The sequence below is a fragment of the Plectropomus leopardus genome, chromosome 7 (genome assembly GCF_008729295.1).
Source record: "Plectropomus leopardus isolate mb chromosome 7, YSFRI_Pleo_2.0, whole genome shotgun sequence".
NCBI lineage: Eukaryota > Metazoa > Chordata > Actinopteri > Perciformes > Serranidae > Plectropomus > Plectropomus leopardus.
The window spans coordinates 2,459,382-2,482,340 of NC_056469.1; the positions used below are offsets into that span (position 1 = coordinate 2,459,382).

At 39.7% G+C, this 22,959-nt stretch overlaps 1 protein-coding gene across 1 annotated transcript in view; it reads right to left on the minus strand.

The window, feature by feature from the left end:
* grik2 (glutamate receptor, ionotropic, kainate 2) overlaps nt 1-22,959 on the minus strand; it is a 342,742-nt gene that overhangs the window by 16,829 nt on the left and 302,954 nt on the right. Inside the window, exon 15 of the mRNA XM_042489444.1 lies at nt 7,257-7,507. Coding sequence (XP_042345378.1) covers nt 7,257-7,507 — 251 coding nt within the window. The remainder of the gene's footprint in view (nt 1-7,256; nt 7,508-22,959) is intronic.

Below are 22,959 nucleotides of genomic sequence, written 5' to 3' on the forward strand. Positions count from 1 at the left end.
ACGAGCACTAGCAATATTGAACCCCAAATTGCTCCTGATGCCACTCGGAGTGTGAGTGCGTGTGAATGATTACTGAGTAGCAGGTGGCACCTTGTACGGTAGCCTTGGACTAGTGTGTGAATGTGTGTGTGAATGGGTGTAGTGTAAAAGCGCTTTGAGTGGTCAATAAGACTAGAAAAGCACAATACAAGTACAGTTGATTTACCTCTGCACTTCTGCAAAATATGGCTTTTTCAAACTGAAATACCACCTAATTTACAATGAACAGGAGTTTTTTGAAAGGAAGCGACTTTTATATTCATAATTTAAATTTGTGCAATATGAGAGTTAACGGAAACCCGCCTAGTAACATCTTAGTTGTTGTTATACTGTAGTTGCTAAAAGTGATTAGTATTGCTTTTGATAATGAACACTTGATTGGGTACCATTTGTAATCAGCCAATAGTCCTGGAAATGGAAAAATGTTCATATTGGTCAATTCTGCTATGGATGGATGAAGTCTTATGCAAAAATTCAGAGCCAATGCAGGAAGCCATTTATGGAGCAAAATACAATGTAGCCATGTGGACGTCAATCCAACAGGCAGTAAACGTTTGTTATTTTAAAACTGCAATTATGACCTCTCCCTGACCTCAACAAGTACTTTCTATTGCTTAGACTATCTGATAACCATGATTTCTTTGCCAAAACCAACACATTTCTCTATTAATCACATCAATAGCATATGCAGATAATCTAAAAATAAATTATTTTAGAACTGTTGGTAATAAACCTTTAAAAGAAACCCTATACATATGTCTTCAAAGGAGACTATCTAAAATCCAGATTTCAGGGGAATGAGGGTTCACTATTGACAATGGAAGCTGTATTGCATCATAGTATGCCAACCTGTTCTCACTCTGGATTGTCAAATACTGAAATTTTGTCATGCACCTTGTACGTATGGCTGACCTTTGAGTAAACTTTGAGTCACTTTAAGGTAAGTCCTCATCATATTTATTTTCCCTAAGCTGAACTAGAGATGCCCAACCATGTTTCTTTTCCAATTAACCAAAATAACTTGTATTCCTAATCTCCAAAACTGTGTGCTTAATATGTAACTGTCCAACTGCTATGATATGTTATGTTGAAAAAAAACCCAAAACATTTGGTTTAACAAAGCACAAAAACTACAGTCTCCTGGGTGAATTTCATGTTTTGTTTGACCATCCACCTCCTCCTCCTCTGGCCCTAAGCAGACTTTCTCACTCATTATACTATGTCAGTAGCGTTCAGCATTAAGTATTGCTGCGGATAGGTTTCTATTGGTGTTAGTTGAAAACTTGGTGCATCTTAAAAAAATGCTAAAGTGTGCTTTTGGAGTCGATACCAAACACCAAAGGTTATGACAAAGTTAGTATTTGACGACCTGGGAATGAGAATGAGCTAAGTATGCCCTGTGGGCTAGGTAGGCCCTGTGAGCAAAAAACTGCATGTTTTGATTTGGACTACATCAAAATTAATGTGATTGTGGATAACACAGACCACAAGTCAGAAATCACAAATTATGCTTCTTTTATATGTTGAGTAACATCCACCTTAAATAATTTAATTCGTATAGGTTTAAGTGGAGGGCTTCGGTCTTCCACAATGATCTCAGTATGTTTCAGAAGTGTTTGCAGTCAAAAGAAGTTACTAATTATGAGCACAGACTAAATATAGGCAGCTTGGAAACAGTCTTAAAAAATAATATTAGTGGAAACCTATTTTTTTCTAGCAAAGTGACCCTTTTTTTTACATATGAAGGAAATCACTGTGTGCAATCCTAAGCAAACAAGTAACAGTGTGTCAATTACTTCCATGTGCTCCAATCAAGAGCATGTCCACATACTGTAGCAGAGTGCATAATGTGACAGTAGCGGCATTTGTTCATGAAAGACGAGTGTAGGCAGTTTGTTATCAATACAAGGTTTAAAATAGGGTGGTGTGTTGTCATTTGAATAGAGAAACCTTGAGTTTGTGAAAAAAGAAATGTCCGACTCTCTGCTCTGCCTGCAAGGTGCTAGTTGGCTCCATTCATCACGTTTGTCTTTATTTAGCTTGTTCTGAATAGATGGATAACCTTGTTTAGGAATGAATGTTGAGATGGAGCAGTGCTGTTGTGGAGCTCAAACCAACTGTGTATAGCATATCCTTTACGCTTCATTATAACCCGGAATACTAACCTGTTACATTATTAGATATACAAACCTCCATTAAGGCTAAGACACAGGTTATGTATTATTTGAGTTTAAAGTGTGATAGCCTGAACTTTCTGAAAAAAAAGGACACTGAATACACATGAATAAGGCGATTACTTTTTGGAGCACTCCAACGGGCACTACTTATGAGAATATTATTACATTATCCCAATAAGCATTTTGATTTGGAACACTGGCGCTAACATGGCAGCCTGCACCAACCTGAGAAAACAGCAATGGTAGTACACAGAAGGAAGTTAATGTCAGTAATCATCAATATTTTCTTTCTGTCGTGTTATGTGAACCACGGGTATTGAAACATCTATCTTAAGATCATTTACACTACCAATTAAAGATGGAAATATTGTGGCACGATGCTGTGATGTTCTGTATTATGTGATTTTACAATGGAGGGACAGAGTTGTCTCGCCTTCAATCTGGCAACAGAGGTAGTAACATCCCTGACTTGAGGCCTATGTAAAAGGGATTGACGTCAGGATGGGATTATGGGCATAACGAGTGTGACATTTTGATGGTGTGTTATGCATGCAACTTTCCACAGCTATAAGCAGCTACAAGCAGCTAGAAGCAGCTAGACGCTAACTCAAAGAAAAGGAATATTGGCTGTAAATGTCTGCAGATTGGGAAAATACAAAGATTCAGGAGCTCCTTACCCTCCAAAGAGGAGGACAAGTTCAGCAACTATATAACAGGGACAGTAAATGATTGTCATGATATTGTGTTGTTTTTGTTGAGAAAGAGTTGTTGTGTCAAACGTCACATCCCTCATGCCTCCTTTGTTTCTACAGTGCCCACATGCTATCTAGAATCACATAGTAGAGCAGTATGATGCTGCCATTGTCTGGTTCTATTTAAAAATGCAAATGCGTAGTAAGGAACAGACTTTGTGAGATTTGATTTGTGAGAAATGAGATCTAAATGTTATGCTCATGTAATGTACCCAATGCACAAAGGCCACAGGCGGTACATAGTGTATCCCTGGAGCACCTTAATAATAATGTTCTCCTAGGTTACCAGTGGTATATATATATATATATATATTACCCCTGGCAATAAGACAAAGTTACACCCAGTATACAATTGGCAGTCTTGCCTGTGGTATATTATGTGGATCTTGCATATGCATAATGGACTTCAGGCAACAAGGTATCTAGGGGTACATAATGTAACCCTGAAACTACCTCCAATGTATCCCTGGTAACCTTACAGCCCTGGTACTTATGCAAAATCCTACACATACCATGTGTAATGTACCCCAGGCAATAAGGCAACTTGTGGTACGTGGTGTAGATTATATGGTGTTCCAGGGGTAGCACCATATAATGTACACCTGGGGTAACAGCAGCAACTTACTGCCTTATTGTCAGATGTTAAGATCCTGCATACACACATAGTACCCCATCCAATAAGGTTATCAGCATGACACAAAATAATGTACCATGGGAACCTTATTGTACAGGGGACATTACCTCCAGTAGTAAAGCAGAGCACCAACTAATTCACCCCTGGCAGCCTTGTTTACATGGAGCACATTATGCAGGATCCTGCAAACATGTGATGTGTGTACCTCTGACAACAAGGCTGTAAGGGTTACATTATTTATGCCTGGAGCACCGTCCACTGTTCCCTGGTTCCCTTATTAGCCAGATACATTACGTTTGCCAATTACTCTTTCAGCACTGTAAAATCTGACAAGTTGATTTTACTTTGAAATAAAATCTGAGAAAGCCATTGCCTTGAAAAAGTAAATATAACTATTAATCTTAATTTATGTGTACTCTATATCTAATTGTTAATTTAAACTTAATTCAGTCATATTTACTTTATTTTGTGAAGGATTTTCAACTTAAAAAATAAGAACTTTGATTATATCAGTCTTTTTTTCGTTTTAGAAACTTCAGTAAACCACGTATACTGTGCTATATGGCTGTATATTTTGTATTTTCTTCTTGTACATGTTAAGAAAACAGAACTGGCAGATCTCCTCACTTTATCACTGGAAAAATACTCTTTGTGATGATCAAGTTAATTTTGACTGATTTAATTTACTAAAGAAGCGAACACAAAAAAGGTAATTTCACTTGTCGATTCTTAAATTGCCTCACAGAATGTAGCAGAATCAAGAACAAATTGTAATTTCATTTTATTTCATTTAATTTTTTCGGTTTCCAAGATTATTTTAAATAACATCAGCTTTTTAGATTTTACAGTGTAGCAGCATTAATGCCAAGGGTCTATTACATGAGTGCAACATTCTACTTAAAAGTAGATGAAAAACTAAAACATTACTGAGGGCTTCTGTGGGCTAACTCTATACTATATTATACTCTATATTAAAATATTTTGGGTGTATTTTATGTTTTATTCAGAAATCTCTTTTGTAATGCCTTAAATTGTACTGATACAGTCTACCATTCTCTTCTGATTTCATTCTGAATCTAGTTGTGCTGTCGATTATGCAGCATCTTTATATTATTTATGCAATGCATTTTTTCTTTGTGACTATACAATGGCCTACTCCCAATCTGAACGTGGAGATCTCACAAACAGAGACATCATGTGCGTGCCCTTTGTTGTTACTTCTCTTAGGATCTGATTTCAACGCTCACTCCAAGAAAACAATTCCAATTTGTTAGCAGGGGGATTTCCAGTGACAACTGAAGTTTAAATTTTTAGTTTTTAAATTTAAATCCTCCCCCCAACAATAACACCAACCCTTACCAACATATGTACTTGTTTAATCTTAAACATGCACCATTTTCTGATTTCAGTATAGCACATTATTTTAAATTTTATCCCAGCTTGCCACACAGAACAAGTTTTTTTCAAGAGATTTGTGTAATAAGGGTAACCCAAAAATAAATAAATCCCAGCACTATGATTTAACCATAGTCTCAAACTATAACTATAAATGTTTTAGTTCCCTAACCTTGAAAAGTTTTTTTTTTTAATTAATAAATGTAGTAGGTCAAATATGTGCTATTGTACATAACTGAAATTTTGGAGGAGGAATACATTGATTAATCATAAATTATGTCTGTAACATCTAAATCCATGTTTAAGATGACATTTAATAGTACATATTTTTGTTTTTCATTCTTGATACTTCCTATTCACTACTGTGATAAGATATACGTTTTCTGTTTAAGCTGATATTTGTAGCCATAGCTGAAGCTGCATGATAATCATGGCTTTTACAGTATGATGTATTAATTCTTCACTTCTGTGCTTTACACATATTTATTCACAGGCACAGCCTTGTGGTGTGTGTGTGTGTGTGTGTGTGTGTGTGTGTGTGTGCGTGTGTGTGTGTGTGTGTGTGTACAATATATATGCGTGCATTCATGCATGTGTATTCGAGTGATCTGAATGTATGTACTTCACACAATGACACAGCGCGGGGGGGGGGGGCTGACTCAGTACAGGGTCACTGGGCAGAGTTAAAACATTGTACAATCAATGCAATCAAATGTTGGAGGAAGCTGTGAGCGAACTCTTACAGCATAAGTACTGTATAGCTCCAGAAAACAGAATTAATGTTTCTTCCTCCGTTGAGAGCCCAATATTTTTTAGGCAAACCAAACCAGGCTGAGGACTTGGTTCAAGAATATCTGTTGTCTCCAGTGACTTAAAGTATTGGATTGTTGTTCATTTGGAAACTGCCCTGAAATAATAGAACATATTTTCAACGAGATATGTCAACCTACACAATTCTGACAGTTTGATTTTACAAGAAAATATTCAAACAGCTTTCTCAAAATTAATTTTCAATATCGGTAGAGCGTGCTATTCTGGACAATGATCGTTTGTTGTTGAGTATCATTCCCACGTCGACACTTTGGTCAGACTGAACCACCAACCCATGATGTTTTTTTCATAATTTAACCACATATTTCTGTTGGCTAAACCTAAACACCCATGCCTCTGTAGCCTAATCCGAAGCATGTGCTTTTGTTGACTCCCAGCATTGGTTGCCATGTGCTTTTGTTGCCCAATCATAACTATGTGCTTTTGTTGACATCCGTGCTTGGTTACAGCATCCCGGAATGTCAAGCAAATGCAGGAGGAAATGCAAAATCTTATATGTAGATGCCAAAGTGACGATTTGTGACAACTTGTTGGTTTATACTGAATGCCAAAATTTCAGGTACATATATTCATGGTTAGATTTCAATATTTCATTTATGTTTAATGTATTTAGAGCTGCCCTAAGTATTTCTCTGATGGTGCAGGCCATTATGTCAGCAGCTACTCAGTGTTTCCTGGAGTCAAACAACACAGTATCGTCTTGTGTCACTGCACTGATTTAGAAAGGCTATATAATGAACTAAATGCCACAGATATGAACAGTGAGAATCACTACAGTATAAGCAGAATGGAGATGGGCAGCAGGAGTGGGGAGGTGTGTGTTAGTGGATGTGGCTGTTGGGGACATGGACCATGCAGCAGAGCAAACCTTCCCCAATACATGTGCCTGTGATCCGACTGTATATTACTGCCAGCACTCCAACCGCTTTATTTATCTGCCCATAGTGTTCCCATTCCCTCTGGAGTGTCAGAAACAAAAAAAAAAAATAAAAACAGTTCAATATTTTTGGGAAGTTTTAGATCACGTTAGATTACAACAGAAAATAAAAAGTTTGTGGAGTTTTTCTTGAGGTCATTTGAGATGGTGGTTAAAGTCTAGCTTGGATCCATGGTGACAGCAGAATTCCTCACGTTTCTTATCTCGTTGTCGCCATTGGGCCTAAGTGAATAAATGCAAAGAAACCAACCCTTATCTTACTGCATATGATATAGCACTGTCATAATAGTGTGAGTTTCCGCAAATTGGTAAACAAATGCTTTAAATGATATATCAGAACATTATATTTAGCATATATTTTGTTTCATTTTGTTAGCATTTAAAGATTTATTTATTTGCCATGCCTTTCATAGCATATGTGATTATAGTAAGAAATTCTGCTATCCTCGTTAAAAACAAAGCAGAGATGGAGGTTAGGAGACATGTCTTACCTTTTCAAGTTGTGCATTCTGTTTGGACTTGTAAAGGAACTCCCCCACGGCCACGAACACGGACAGGACGAGTCCAGCGGCGAGGACGATGAAGATCCCTCCGATGTTCTGCACCCCGAGGGCGCTGGCCTCCTTACTCTCCTCCTCCGGACAGCCGTTTCCTCTCCACCACTTTTCCTTCATCATGTGCAGCTTCCCTTCCTCCTGGAGCTGCAGGATGGCAATAGTGATCTTATCTCGGTATGGAGAGCCTGAAGGACCAAAAGACATGAGGTCAGCGTGAGCAGCCAACATGACCGACTCGGCGCCTTTATCTTAGCGAAGCGTGGAGGACACAGATTGACACCTATTTACTCACATTGCCAAACTGCCCACTCAAGCAAACAGGTAATGAGGGCAAAAAGTCAGTGTGGTACACAGAAGTAGTGATAATATGTTGCTTTTATTTACCTAAAGACATCATAGTGGTGTGTGTTTTAGCTGATTTCTTGCAGTCAGTAACTGTTTTACAAAGAGTTGGGTGGCAGTGTAAGACAATATTAGTGAATTTCTGAGTAGTTCTTCTGTGACGTTGCACACCAACAGCCAAATTCACATTTTTTATTTTAGATGGGGAGCCAAGGCAATAACCATTGTCAATGCAGTATATCTCTACATGCGGGGTGGGTCCTCTTCTACACAGCTTGCTATGTTGCACCACTATGTTTCTACAGTAAGCCAGAAAGGACAAATCAAACTCTGGATCAAGAGATGGATTTCAGGTTTTCAAGTTTTTATCTGAAGGCCAACATAGAATCTGGATTGGAAGGGAAGAGTGAGCAGAGTGTGACTTAGTTGGTTGCATTCTGCAACCTCACCACTAAATCCACTCACTAGATCCTATACACTGCTTTTTTTGCTATATTTTGCTATATTTGTATCGCTTTTCAACACTGTGTTCCCTTCTGCTGAAACACAACTTTTCTACAACAGAGAAGCACTTATCAACATGGGGAAAAGTTGTGTGGAGTTTGGACTGAAAGCAGCAGACCGCAAGAGGATCCCCACCGGTGGCGTGTGACGAGCGCCGAGTCAGAAAAGAGGGGAGAAATGAAACCAAAAGCATGAAACGAAGAGAGGGCAGAGAGCCGGCATCAGGGCGAGGCTGACCCACCTTAGACCAAGAGCTGTTCCTCTACCACTCAGCAACCGGAAAACAGATACTGCTCTGTGCACATCTTCATAGACACATGGTCAACTCCTAACTTCCCGGATCAAGCTGTTCCGCTGGATGGGCAGACTTTGTTGGGAGCCATAACAACACAAGACTCTGAAGCAAGTTCAAAAAATGCACTGTAGTAATTGAATGATGCCACCAGCAGCAACATGCTTTTAGCAACTTTTAATATTAGCTGCTGATTTCAATCAGCTCACCCCTCAGCTCCAAAGATGTAGCAGGATCAACGACAAATGAAATTTCATTTTTTAAACTTTGTTTAAGAAATGATGGATACATCTACCTTCTACCTTCTATTTATAATTTACAGGAAAATGGAATCAAATTTGAAAAGGATTTCAAAATTGAGCTGCTTACCCCTATTTTCCACTATCTGTGTGCAGTCCGGCTCCGCTCCGTCACGGCAGACTAAGCAAATAGATTACACTCTAGTCTGTGCGTTAATTTCCACTGGCTCTGCTGTGTTGCAGATCAACTCCGTCTCAGCTCCGGCAGTCCGGAAGCTTGCGGATCAGATACGCAAGCCTCCTGTTTTTGCCGGACGCCGGATCACTCCGCATAAATTTAACCAAATTTAACAAAGAGCAGACAGGAAATCAGAAAGTGATACAACATTAAAACATCTGGTTTATTTTCAGAGTAAAACACTTTGTGTTTACGTCTGATCATATTTCAGTTAACTACATCAACAAAACGTCAAAATGAGTGGATCCAGGCCTGGATTCAACAGGTCAGAGGTTTTTGGAGGTCATTACCAGCAACATGGGCGAAGAGAAGGTAATTATGGAGGAGGAAAACCACAAAATTACTTACAACACCACACATCCTTTATAAGGACAACCACAGAAAGGAAATGGCGTGGAGCATCTTATTGGTAGTTATGGGAGTGAATCGACATCACTATAATTAATCCACGGAGTGAATGGAGTTATTACTTTTTCTTCTGTACTGATATAATGCGCGTGATTCTGTAATGGCTGCGAGAACTCCTCGGTCTCACCCCTCCAGCTGATCCGACAGTGCTGCGCCATGCCGGACTCAAAACGCAACTGGTGGGGATTGACAGATGACAAAGCACAGAGCAAAACCACAGCTGAGCCGTAACGCAACGCACATGCAAGTGGTGGAAATCGGCATTACTCATCAGGGCGAGCTGGGGGGATGACATTTCTATAGCAACACTGTCAGGTTGGGATGGTTTTACTAGAAGTAACTAGTTTTTAAACTTTGTTTTAAAAATGACTACAAAATCTACCTTCTTTTGTGTTTGTGTAATATTCTGAATACAAGAATAAAAAAAAAAAAAAACAGAATTTTTGCAATGTGGTATAGTTACTTAAACTTACTTAAAAATCTAAAAACTTCTTCCACCACTGCGTAAAACTTCTCATTCCACCCAAAGCTACTCTCAATTCCAAATGAGGCTGACCAAAATGTCGCCTGGAGCTTGTCATTTTCAGTTATGAAACAGGTAGATGTGCGGCTTTGATGAGCAACATGATGTGATAGAAACTTTTTGGGTTCGAAACCAAAGTTTTACTTGAGACAGGCAAGAATTTCTCACTTTCAAAAATTAATCAACGACCATAAAACCAACCCAAAATTCCTCTTCTCCACAATCGACCTTTTAACAAACGCAAATTTTAATAGACCCTCCAAGATACCAAGTGACGCCCTTTGTGAGGATTTTGCAGACCACTTCAGAAGTAAAATCAATGACATCAGATCGAGTCTTTTACCGCATCAGATTTTAAGTGTTTACTCACCCGAATCATTGATTTTACTGGAGGAAACACTGGAGAGTTTTGCCCTGGTAGATGCGAGGACACTTGGTCGAGTTTTCTCCCAAGTAAAGCCCACAACCTGCCTCTTAGACCCAATTCCCACTCCATTTTTTAAAACGTTTCATGCATTCTTTGAGGAACAATTGTTATACATGGTGAATTGCTCTCTTCAGACGGGTGTCTTCCCCACCTCCTTTAAAACGGCGGTGGTGAAACCCCTTCTGAAGAAGAGCAATTTAGATCCCAACATTTTTAATAATTATCGGCCTGTATCGAACTTACCATTCTTAAGTAAAATCTTGGAAAAACTTGTGTTTAACCAAGTAAATGACTTTTGAATCACAAATAACATTTTAGAGAGGTGTCAGTCTGGTTTTAGGATGAATCACAGTACCGAGACGGACCTTGTAAAGATTTTAAATGACATCAGGCTCAACTTAGATAACCATAAACTCACTGTCTTGGTACTACTGGATCTAACCGCTGCCTTCGATACAGTAGACCATCACATTTTATTAAATAGACTGAGGAACCTGGTCGGCCTCTCTGGTACTGTTCTGAACTGGTTTGACTCTTACCTCACAGATCGACACTTCTTTGTAAGTATGGATACATGTTCCTCAGGAATCCATGAGATAAAGTGTGGGGTTCCCCAAGGGTCAATTTTAGGCCCAACTCTTTTTAATCTGTACATGCTTCCCCTTGGGGACGTCATCAGGAGTCACGGCATCAGCTTTCATAGTTATGCTGACGATACTCAACTGTACATCGCTGTGTCTCCTGATGACACAGGGCCTATTGATGCCCTTTTTAACTGCATTTCAGACATAAATTCATGGATGGCAGCAAATTTCCTACAGCTCAACCAGGACAAAACAGAGGTTTTAGTCATCGGTCCTGAAGGCCAGAAAGAGAGACTTTTACCAAAGTTACAGGCTTTTAGAACATCACAATCTGTAATAAATCTGGGTGTGATTTTTGACTCTGAGCTTACTTTTATCCCACACATCAAAAACACAACAAAAATTGGTTTTTACCATCTAAAGAACATAGCCAGAGTCCGCCCGTTTCTCTCTCAGGCCAGCACGGAGGTACTGATGCATGCTTTTATCTCTTGTCGTCTAGATTATTGTAATGCCCTGCTCTCTGGTCTTCCCAAAAACAGCATTTCCAATTTACAACTATTGCAGAACTCGGCCGCACGAGTGCTGACGAGGACCAGAGGGCGGGAGCATATTACACCGGTTTTAAAATCGCTTCATTGGCTCCCGGTGCGTTTCAGGATTGATTTTAAGGTTCTTTTACTTGTTTTTAAGTGTCACAAAGGTCTTGGGCCTTCTTACCTAACTGAGCTGCTTTTACCTTATCAACCCTCGCGGACCCTGAGGTCCTCCGGCACTGGCCTTTTAACCATACCACAAGTTAGCTCTAAAAGAAATGGGGAGGCGGCTTTCAGTTACTATGGCCCCCGTCTGTGGAACAGCCTCCCGGAGAACCTCAGGATCACAGACAGTGTTGAGGTTTTTAAAAAAAAGGCTCAAGACCCATCTTTTCAATCAGGCTTTTAACTAACTAACTAACTATTTATTTATTTATTCTACCTTTTTATTTTATCTTATCCCACTGTTTTAGTCTCCCATTTATTTATTTATCTAATTATTAGCGGTTATAACCTTTAAACTATTTTACTGTGCACTTGTATTCTTTGTCTTATTTTACTGTTTCAGTCCCTTACGTTCTTAGCTTTTATGTTCTTTACCTTATTTTATTGTGTTTTTAGCTCCAGTGTTTCCTCATCGGGGCCTACCGGACTGGGAGTGGTCTCTGGTCCACCATTGGGGGTGCTGTACCGTGGACTGTTTGGGCCCGGGTGGCTAGAGGGCTCGGCATCTTGGTGCGGGCACTCCTGTCCGCCCGGGTTGGGATGGTCTCTGTGGCGGCGCCCCGGCGGTGCTGGACCGTGACCTCTCTCAGTGAGGTTGGCCCCCAAAGGTAGCTTCTCCCTCGCCTCAGGTCTCAGTGCCTAGCCATGTCTCTTTAGTAACAATTGGTGTGTGTTGGTGTATGTGTGCGTGTGTGTGGGTGGTAAGGGTGGATGTTCGGGTGCCTTTGCGAATATGTGTGGGAATATCTACATGATTGTGTGTGTGTTGTTGCGTACGTTTATGTGGGGGTGGGAGGGTCAGGCTGTCTGTATTTTTCTTAATTTTCATTGATGTTTTTCATTTCTGTTATTGTTTTTAATCTCTGTGAGGCACTTTGTGTTACTCTTTGTATGAAAAGTGCCATACAAATAAAGATTTGATTTGATTTGATTTGATTTGACCATTTTTTTTGCGATGCAAAAACTCCAGCCACAATACAAGCCCGTTCTCATTCTGAACTCTTCTGCAGCTCGGTCTGTGATTTTTGCATCAGTGTCCGAAGCCAAAAGCCACCACCTTCTGCAGCGGTTTGATATACCGCCAGGTGGCGTCAGTTTATAACATGACTTGACAGCACCTGTTGATATGATTTGACACGCTACTGGTAATGATTTAATATAAGGAGTTGGAAAGTTGCTAAAGGATGGAGAGGGGAATGGATGGGTCTAACAAACCCAGGACCCAGGAGTCCTTTGTTCATTTTCTGTTAAAATTTAAGCCAAACCAGGATGTTTTTTGTTTTTTTTTCATTTTTGTTGCACAAAGAAATAAATGTAAATATGAGGTGTTTTACCAACACAGTACATTAACTTTGAAAAAGACTGTATCTACCAAACAGAAACTTTACATGTTCTGTGAAAATAGAGGTGTTTTTTGAAAAAGACACAACCCATTTTACGTGCAAAAATTGACAAACATATGCATACTTGAATGGCACTGACCAAGAGGCAATATTTGACAAGTTGTAATAAGAATATGTCAATAATGCAAAAATCTGCAACATAAGATATGTGGGACAGAGCGTAAAGTAGGGTCCCTTCCCTTCTTCCTACCATTCTACTTCTCACCCCCTTGCTTTGACCACACACGCACTAACCTGGCCTTCAATTTGATATCAGCTGCTGCAGCAGCTGCACACCTGTAAAGTTTCATGACTGAATGGTTGTGACACTAACATACTGACAAAAACTTGTCCACAGACAGAAAGACAGACATTAACCTGGCAAAGTACTCAAGACAGCTTCTCTGGTAGTTCCTGCTACAGAAGGTGTCATAGTGTCAGCATGACCACACACACACACACAAACAAAGACTCATAAAGTGAAAACAATACTAGCTGTTGCGACATCGTTGCTAGTAAAAATACATTTCTGTCCCAAATCCAAAATGACAAAACTGTCTGCAGGATCCCGAACTGTCAGTGCATCCTTTTGGGTAGAGCTTTGTGATTAAAGGGGGTGAATGCGGTGTATGTGTTTGGCAATGATTGTCAAAATAAACAAATAATACATTCTTTCTGATATCACCTTGTACTCAACTATGCCACATGTGAACCAACTGAGCTTGGCCACAAAACTACCGGGCACAATGCGCAAGGTGCACTTGACTGCAATCTGGTCACGCCGTTTGGTTCACGAGCCTGCCATGTCCTCTCATGCACAGAGCAGCAACTAACCATGGACTTGTTAAAAATAAACAGAGAAAGCTCTGACAGCTGCTGATTCAGACAGACAGGATGGACATCTGAAACATAATGCATCATTAATAACATGTTGAATAAAACACCACAGTAAATGGTAATCTGACTGTTCTTGTTCGTATCTTCATGATTCTTTTTCTGTTCAGTTTTGGTCTGCTTTTCAGCTGCAGCTGAGCTTGTTGCAGATTTATGTGATGGGTTATAAATTGTTTTTCTCTGAGAAAATGGACACCTGTGGTGCGAGAGTGTGTGAAAAGTCTCAATTGCATGAATCTTGTGGTCGAGTGTGAGGGTTGGCAGCTCTGCCTGTACTCATTTCATTTTAATCGTGAACTACGAGGATTTCAAACACAGGTACTGGGTATATCTGAAGCAGAATAACACAAAGCCAATTTTATGAATATACTTAAGAGCTGTGTTTCTCCTACTAAGCCTTCACTTTTTCCTGTGTGCATCACACAGGGACAGAGTGCAGCAAGATGCTAATGACTACATAGGTGATGGATCACAGCACTGTAGTTACCTTTGGGTCAAGAGGATTTACAGTTTGTTGAGTATACTGTGATAAGAGGATGGAAATACTTAGTTTGTGTATTAGTACTGACCCCGTATGGACTGACTCTTCTCTGTATGAGGTGTTCTGAGTTAGCAGATGCTCATTGTAGACTTCAGCTGTACAGTCAGTGTACATTGGTTCAGCATGTTGAGTATTTTTGTGTCAACCCATACAAAATGCCTCAGAATACATCATGTTAAGATGCCTTCTCTCTAGACGGTTTCCATTACAGATTTGAACAAAACTTAAGCGATATTTTCAAACACAATTGCAAGATGACCGCGTTTCTTTTGAGTGATGTTCTGCTACTTCTCCTCTCATGATAACATTCCAAGAAGCATGGTGATGGATGTTCAAAACAATAGCAGCTTCATTTCTATTGCAGCCACCGCACTAGCTGTTATTATTTCCAATCCAAGGCCATGTAGGCGTGTTATGGAGCCATAATGGAAAGGCAAGCCCCTTATACATGGGAGTGGCCCCGTAGGAGGGATTTCTGGGAGGTGATAGTCCATGAGATCACAGGGAAATTGTAGATTAAATATTTATGAATGATCAGCTCAACTTTTATTCAATGCAATAACACCTCTTGTAGCACCTGCTGCATCATGCCTTACAGAGCCACCAACAAGTGCATAGCCATAGCATCATATGACCTATAACAGCAAAAAAAAGTGTTTCCATTGCATTTTTGTGAAATATGGCTTTTTCGAATCACCTGAAATACCACCTCAAATTGACATGTTTCTATCAGGTGCATTTTATATTCCCAATTTCAATTTGCGCAATTTTGTGCAGCATTGCGTAAACCTTCATTTATACAGCAGGTCTGCTTTGCCTTGCATTTGTGTATTTCAATCAAAACCTCATTATATTTCAGTGAGCATTCAGTATATTCCAATCCACATTCCAGCATATTTCACTGGGCACATTTAACATTGTTAAATATTAATGCTAATGTATAGCATTACAATTTCATTGTCCCCACGGGCCCAACAACACTAAACTAATAAACCTAAAATACATCTACGGGGCTTATATTTCCACTCATTCTATCTCTATAGCTGTCTAATTAAAACTAGCTGCCATGCCGTCTGAGCTAATGTTTTCACTGTGAGCCGTTACCTTGGCTTTAATAAATTGACATCCCCAAAGTGGGCCTTGAAATATTCCCCCCGTCCATCTCAGATGTCTGCAGAGCGCTCCACACATCCCCCTCTCTCTCTTTTGTTTTCCCTGCACCTCCTGCACCTCCTCACTCCACTCAGGTAAAGCATTCCAGCACCTCTCCCTGCGCTGCTGATCAAAACCAGTCACATGTCGAGATCCCTGATTAAACCTGAAGGGTGAAGCCTTGTTAAAAACACACACACAAAGAAAAAACACACTCCTGCTCCTAAAACCTCCCTGCGGTACAGCCTATAAACTGCAATCAGGATGTTAATGCAGCTTGAATTATTTAAAAAACTAATAACACCTATTATTGCAAACACTTAGAATGAACTCTCCCCGGAGCACAGGGGGGAAAAACATGTTTAGATTAGAAAACATTATCAATTGGCGAGCTCCATTGGAGTAGCGAGCTCTGTGATTAGTACTTAGTATGCAGAGCCAGTTTCGCAACAGTATTATGTAGTGGACCCCAAAGACCTGAAACAGTGACAATGATCAGCCGCACTCCCTGACTGAAGTGGAGCTTTGAGCTGCAGCCCTTGGCCTCGTGGCGGCATGGCTGCAGTTACAGGGCTGTGTTCACACTCTTAAACATCTCTTCTGTCCTTCATCTCTGCCCAAGGGTTTCTGCTATCTGACTATTTATTTCAGAGTGAGCTGGCCAGAATGCTTCAAAAGCATCCATTGCCATGGTGATGGCGAATGTGAATAGCACTCTGGCCTGGGTTATTCATTGCCATCTACAGTAGATACCTTCCCGTCAGCTGCAGAGTGGAAAAACAAGCCAATGTGTGTCACATAAATCATTCGCTATGACAAAGAAACAGGCAGCCTTGAAACTGGGCCAGCTTTGCCCGATCAAAACAAATGGAAAGAGCTCAGCTGTGATTTCATGGACCAGAGGAACATGAGCACCATGTCGTACAGTCAAGACCTCCGCTGCACTGTGCCAGACACGTTTTTGGCAAGTGTCACAACCCGCATCAACATGAGCATGAAAAAAGTCTGATGCCTCCTGACCCACTGAGGTGGAAATAGAGCAATGGTGTTTCCTTTGTAAATGGGTTTTATATTAGAGTTGTAAAATATACTGCACACCAGCAGATCCTCCAACATTTTCATACAGACACCCAGATGGTAGGCAGGTCTCGGCTCTGGTGCTTCCAAGGCTCCATAAACACGACAGGCCTTTATACTCAGTTACAAAGTCACATGTTTGTCTGGACACAAGAAAGCGACAATCTTCTAGGCTGAAAAATGAAGCCGATGCAGAAGTTACAAAAACTGCAGTTCCTCTAATGGCCACCTGAGGCTGGCTTCAAACTGAAATCCCAATGGACCCTCCATGTTAAAGTGCCCAAATTTACAGCAGAAACAAACATGTTTAAGGCCTGATACAAGAAACAACTTTGGTCTCTATAGTTAATTTAAACATCTATGACAACTGCATTTGTACAAGTCCCCCGTTAAACTTTATTTAGGCTTATAATTATGCATATTTAAGGGCATTGCCACATTTAGCAGTCTGCAAGTCCTCCCCCAATCGCTGCAGTCTGCAGAGTCCAATGTATTTTCATCGTTCCCAATGTGGACCGTCACGATGGTTGGGATTTGGCAACCAAGTCACAAATGATTAGGTTTAGGCAAAAGAACCACGTGCTAAGGTGTAATAAAAAATTAATTAAAATAGGGGCGCCTGGTGGCTCAGTTGGTAGAGCGGACACTCCATGTACAGAGGCTATGTCCTTGCATGTGGACATGCCTGGTGCCACTGGTTTTGTCTGAATGTGTTCTCATCTGATGCTGTCCAGCTGTGTTCCGGTTGGACACGGAAGGTAGCTTTGGCGTCATGCTCCTTTGCCAAAAGCACTCACCGAGCGGACATATTTGATGAGATAAAAGTGAGAATGGGCTGGTAAGTTAGATCCACCCCTCTCTCCACAGCAGCTTCACCCTCTTGCCCAAATGTGATCACTTCTGACTCAATAAAACCAACAAAAGGAAAAGCCCAAATGCCAAACTTGAGGCTTCAAAACAGCTGTCTGATGGGTGACGTCACAGTGGCTATGTCCATTATTAATACAGTCTGTGGTGATAAGGCCTAAGGATCTGTAGTATCATATGAGCATTCCAATCCTTTGATTCAGAGCAAGAATGTCAACGGTTAATCGAGAGCCAATGGTTAACCAGTTAATTGCCAAGGACATTTTCAAGCGGTTTCAAATGCCGGTCTATAAGTTAATGTTGCCTCTGTTCAATTTAATGTATTGAGCAGTACTCAGATGGCAGTGCCACTCATTCAATGATTACTAGTAAAACCGTCCCAACCTGACAGTGTTGCTCACCATGGTGCTCACCATCCCGTCATCCCCCCAACTCGCCCTGATGAGTAAGCAGCTCAATTTTGAAATCCTTTTTAAATTTGATTCAATTTTCCTGTAAATGATAAATAGAAGGTAGAAGGTAGATTTCTCCATAGATACTTTGTTCAAAACAAGAAATTACATTTGTCCTTGATCCTGCTACATCTTTGGAGTTGAAGGATGAGTAGATTAAAATCACCAGCCACTATAAAGATTCCATCCGGATGCTCAGGCATGCTGATGCTGGTGGCATCACACAATTCCTGCAGTGGATTTTTTTGAATTTGCATCAGAGCCTTGTGTCCTTGTGGTTCCTAACAAGGTCTGCCCATCCAATGCAACAGCTTGATCCAGGATGTTAGGGTTAGGTAGTTAACCATGTCTCTGTGAAGATGTGTACAGCGCAGTCTCTCAGTCAGAGGAAGGCTTGGTAGTGGAACGGCTCTCAGTCCAAGTCAGGTCAGCCTTGACCTAATGCCGGCTCTCCTCCCTCTCTTCGTCCGATGCATTCAGGTTCATTTCTCCCCTCTGGTCTGACTGGCCGCTCGGCGTATGCCATTGCCATCCTCTTGCAGTCTGTTGCATTGAGTCGAAACCCCACACAACTTTTCACAATGTTGATCAGTGCTTCTCTATCATAGAAAAGTCAAACTTCAGCAGAAGGGGCCATGGTGTCGAAAAAAACAGAAAAATATAACAAAATATGGCAAAAAAGTTGCAAGGATTTGATGATCTACAGGCTGCTGCATCTACATGCACTGATGTAAATTTCATGTGTGTTCTTCTTTACTTTACTCATTGACAGAGTTTTTGTCAAAATGTGTATTGGTTTGTGATGCACTTTTAATATATTCTTGAGTTGGGTGGGGTGTACACTCAGTTGATTGTAACCATACCTGACAACCTCATTCTCCAGTAAATATTGAATTATTGGTAGATCAATTTCTCTATAAGTGACCAAGAGCAATTTTTTAAATGTTGTACTTTTCTTTATATAGGACATTTGGGCAGATCAGAGTTGTGAGGCTTTAGAAGATAAAAATCACAGTATTGAAAAATTCAAAAACACATTTAGGTGTTTAATAAAATATTCATGCAAGTTGCTTTTGCTCAGAATCTGATTTGACTAATCATGTCCTTGTAGTCTGGGTGGAATTTTCTTTTATTTTGATGTTCGCACTTATTATTCATCATCATATGTGATCATATAACAAAAAAGAAACTGAATTACACCACTTAGCTAGTGTGAATGTAAATATCATGCTGCACACATTGCCGTGTTAATAAACAAGGTGTATTCTAAGTGACATCAATCAAATCTCACTGGGACTAAAAATCTGGTGAGAATTTCCTCCCAAGTCTGGCTAGCTGATAGATGGGGAAATGTGTTGTTTTCCTTGTCAGTGCTAAACAGAATATGTTAATTTGTGAGCTGCATGTGTGCCCATAAAAGAGCCGCTTAATCCTTCAATTCAGTGAAGAGTGCAGAGCGAAGTGACAGGCCATGCTGAATCTAGAATAAGACACATCGATGTAATCTGCCAGATCAAAGCAGAGTAATAGCACACCGATCCCTGATGCACTGTCTCTCAATGAAGGAAAAAAAATAGAAATTCAAATGTGCTGCAATGTCTTACACTCTGAAGATGTGTATTTTTAGCCACCTGAGTGTTTTTCTCCTCTCCTTGTCATACACGGAAAGGTTTGTTTTGTGTGTTCACACTAGGAACAATTGCAATGAACAGCCGCCCCTATGTGTAAGTATTTCAAATGATTACATTTTGTGGAAAAAATGCAATTATTTGCAAATTCTTTCTTATCTATATTCTAGTCATTACAGTACAAAGACAATACATTTAATGTTTAAACTGTTGTGTTTTTTTTGTAAAAATTGCACTCAATAGTTGAAGTTTTGAAAGTGAAATTCTTGTTTGATATAGGACTTCAATTGCTCAACAATCTAGGGTTTCTCCATTGTAGTTTTTATATTTCATTATGCGCCACATATCTTCAATGAGAGAAAACTGTGGACTGCAGGCAGGCCAGTCTGGTAGCTGCACTCTTTTAATAAAATGCCACGCTGATGGAACACATTTAGAATGTTTCCAGTTGTCTTGCTGGAATAAGCAGGGACGTCCCTGACAAAGATGCTGTCTGGATGGCAGCATATGTTGCCCCAAAACCTGTATGTGTGGGCAAAAACACACCCCAGTACCATCAGAAATGCTGGCTTTTGAACTTTGCGCTGGTAACAATCATGATGGTCCTTTTCCTCTCCGGGGAACATAATGTTCATGGTTTCCAAAAAACAATCTGAAATGTGGACTTATCAGACCAAAGCACACAATAAGCAGGGTTGTCTCGGAGGAAGACATAGTCTGGATGGCAGAAAATGTCGCATGAAAGCCTGTTTGTGTGGGCACTAACACACCCCCATATCATAACAGATGTTAAACTTTGCACCTGTAACAATCCTGATGGTGCTTTTCCTCTTTAGCCTGAAGGACACAACATCCATGACTAAAAAAAAAAAGGAAGTAAGGACTTGTTAGACCACAACACACTTTTCCACTTTGTGTCAGTCCATCTCAGGCATAGTTTCCAAACTTGGAAATGGGGTTACAGATTCTGTTATAAATATATTTGGTGGTTATTCTCAATTGGATTTTCTTTTTACTTTAACTACCTACTTCCTGTAAAAGATAAATCTAACAGATGCAATTTGGTATACGAGCAGGAATTTGGGTACTCACCACATGTTAGATTTCTGTCTAACTGAGTGCTGTTATTTAATTACTTAGTACTGACACCTTCTAATGAATGAAGATACACATGGCGTGGTGATTGTAATTGTCAGGCAAACTAAGCTATTTTCCTGCTCAAACAAGCTATGAGCATAGGCCGAAATGTGCAGCAGCTGTTTTAAGTGTAAACTGTGGTCTGGTTTGGTTAGAAAGTCGCTTGATATGAGCTTAGGTTTTTGCCCGTTCCTCCAAAAGCCTGTCCATAAAAGGTCTGCAAAGAGCCTGGCAGGCACCGGCCTACTTTTTAAGAGAAAGGGAAAATCAATGCGTGTTTTTTATACCCTGAAGCCCGACAGTCCATTTTCGCTGTAACTTTTTTAAATAAGTTCTCAACATTCTACATATCAATTTATTTTTCCCATTATGTTTTGATAATGTATACTGATCAATTGCTTATTTTTTATTCAAATTCCACATGCACATGCTATGCTGGCTGCTGGTTTAGAGTACTGGCACTTTATATATTCCGTATAAAGCAGTGTAGCACCCAAAAATGTAATAATTTCCTGAAAATGTAATAATGCCTTAAAATATGATACAATTTGCACAAAACTCGATCAAAAATGTAATTAAAATCCAATAACCTAATATCTGAGGTGTAAAACTGTGTGGTAAACTCAAGTGAAATCATCTCACCCAAAACACATTATACAGCTGTACTGGGGTAATGACGGGTTGCTGTTACTAGATCTCTGATTAATAGTAAATATTCGAACAGTCCAACCAAACTCCTCTTTACCGACTTTCTGCTTGTTCTTTTCTTCCCAGACCTATTAAGGAAGGTTGATAGTACTGTTCAAATATATTTCCTTATGAAATATATTTATTGGTGTTTATTAGGCTTATATTTGGGTGTGTAAACTCTGCCCAAATGGAAATCTCATTAAATCAGGCGAGGCAAAATATTCAGTGACAGCCATAATTCACTGAGGTCGAATCAACTGTTTTTTCCTTCTACAATAACTTGTACAACATTAGCCATCTTCAGCAGCTTTCGTCAGCCTCTTATGGGGTCTAATCTAAGATCCACTCTGATCTAATGGATGATCCTTGCACAGCAACCAATCAGCATGGGTATTTGCATGGGTACAACAGGGATTTTAGTAAATACTTAATAAATTAATTCGGACAGTCCAACCAAACTCCTCTCTACAGACTTCCTGCTTGTGCTTTTCCTCCCAGACCTATTAAGGAAGGTTGATAGTACTGTTCAAATATATTTCCTTATGAAATATATTTACTGGTGTTTATTAGGTTTATATTTGGGTGTGTAAACTCTGCCCCTGTAGAAATCACAATTCACTGAGGCTGAATCAAATGTTTTTTCTTCTTCACTCACTTGTATAACATTAGCCAACTTCAGCAGCTTTTGTCAGCCTCTGATGGGGTCTAATCTAAGATCCACGCTGATCTAATGGATGATCCTTGCACAGCAACCAATCAGCATGGGTATATGCATGGGTACAATAGGGATTTTAGTAAATACTTAATAAATTATTTCGAACAGTCCAACCAAACTCCTCTCTATGCACTTTCCACTGGTTCTTATCCTCCCTGAACTATTAAGATATTTATTGATATCAAAAAGGTTTATAATTGGGTGTGTAAAGTCCCCTCTACCCAAGCACACATTTTTGCTATCATCCGATGGTACCTGATCCAATCTGGTGTAATGGACGAAATCTACACAATCAGAATGGTCTTGGGCGGTTTGCTATTGATAGGTGATTTAGTTTGATGCATCCTTTGCCCGATAACAATGTTGCCATCTGTGGTAAATTTCAAGTTCTACACAAACCTTTACAGTGTTAGCATGAAATAGGAGTTAGATGTTAGTGTTTTCACAGGGCTTCAGTAAAAGCTTTGTATACCTGCACACTTTCCATTTTAGTTAAAAAAAGCATATTTTTCATTTGACATTACAAAATTGTCTATGAAAATGATTACATCACCTATTGAAAAAAAAAGACCCACCTAAGGGTTTTACATCATCAGTGAAATTGTTATTCCAATATCAGTTAGGTCAAGTTGCTGTGGTTGTGTATTTGTATCTTTATTAACTTTATCATATTGTCGTCTATCTGTATTTTCTAATTTTATTAGTGCACTTTGACTTGTACTTGCTATATGAAATATGACATACAAATTTATTGGTATTATTATTATTATTATTATTGTTATTA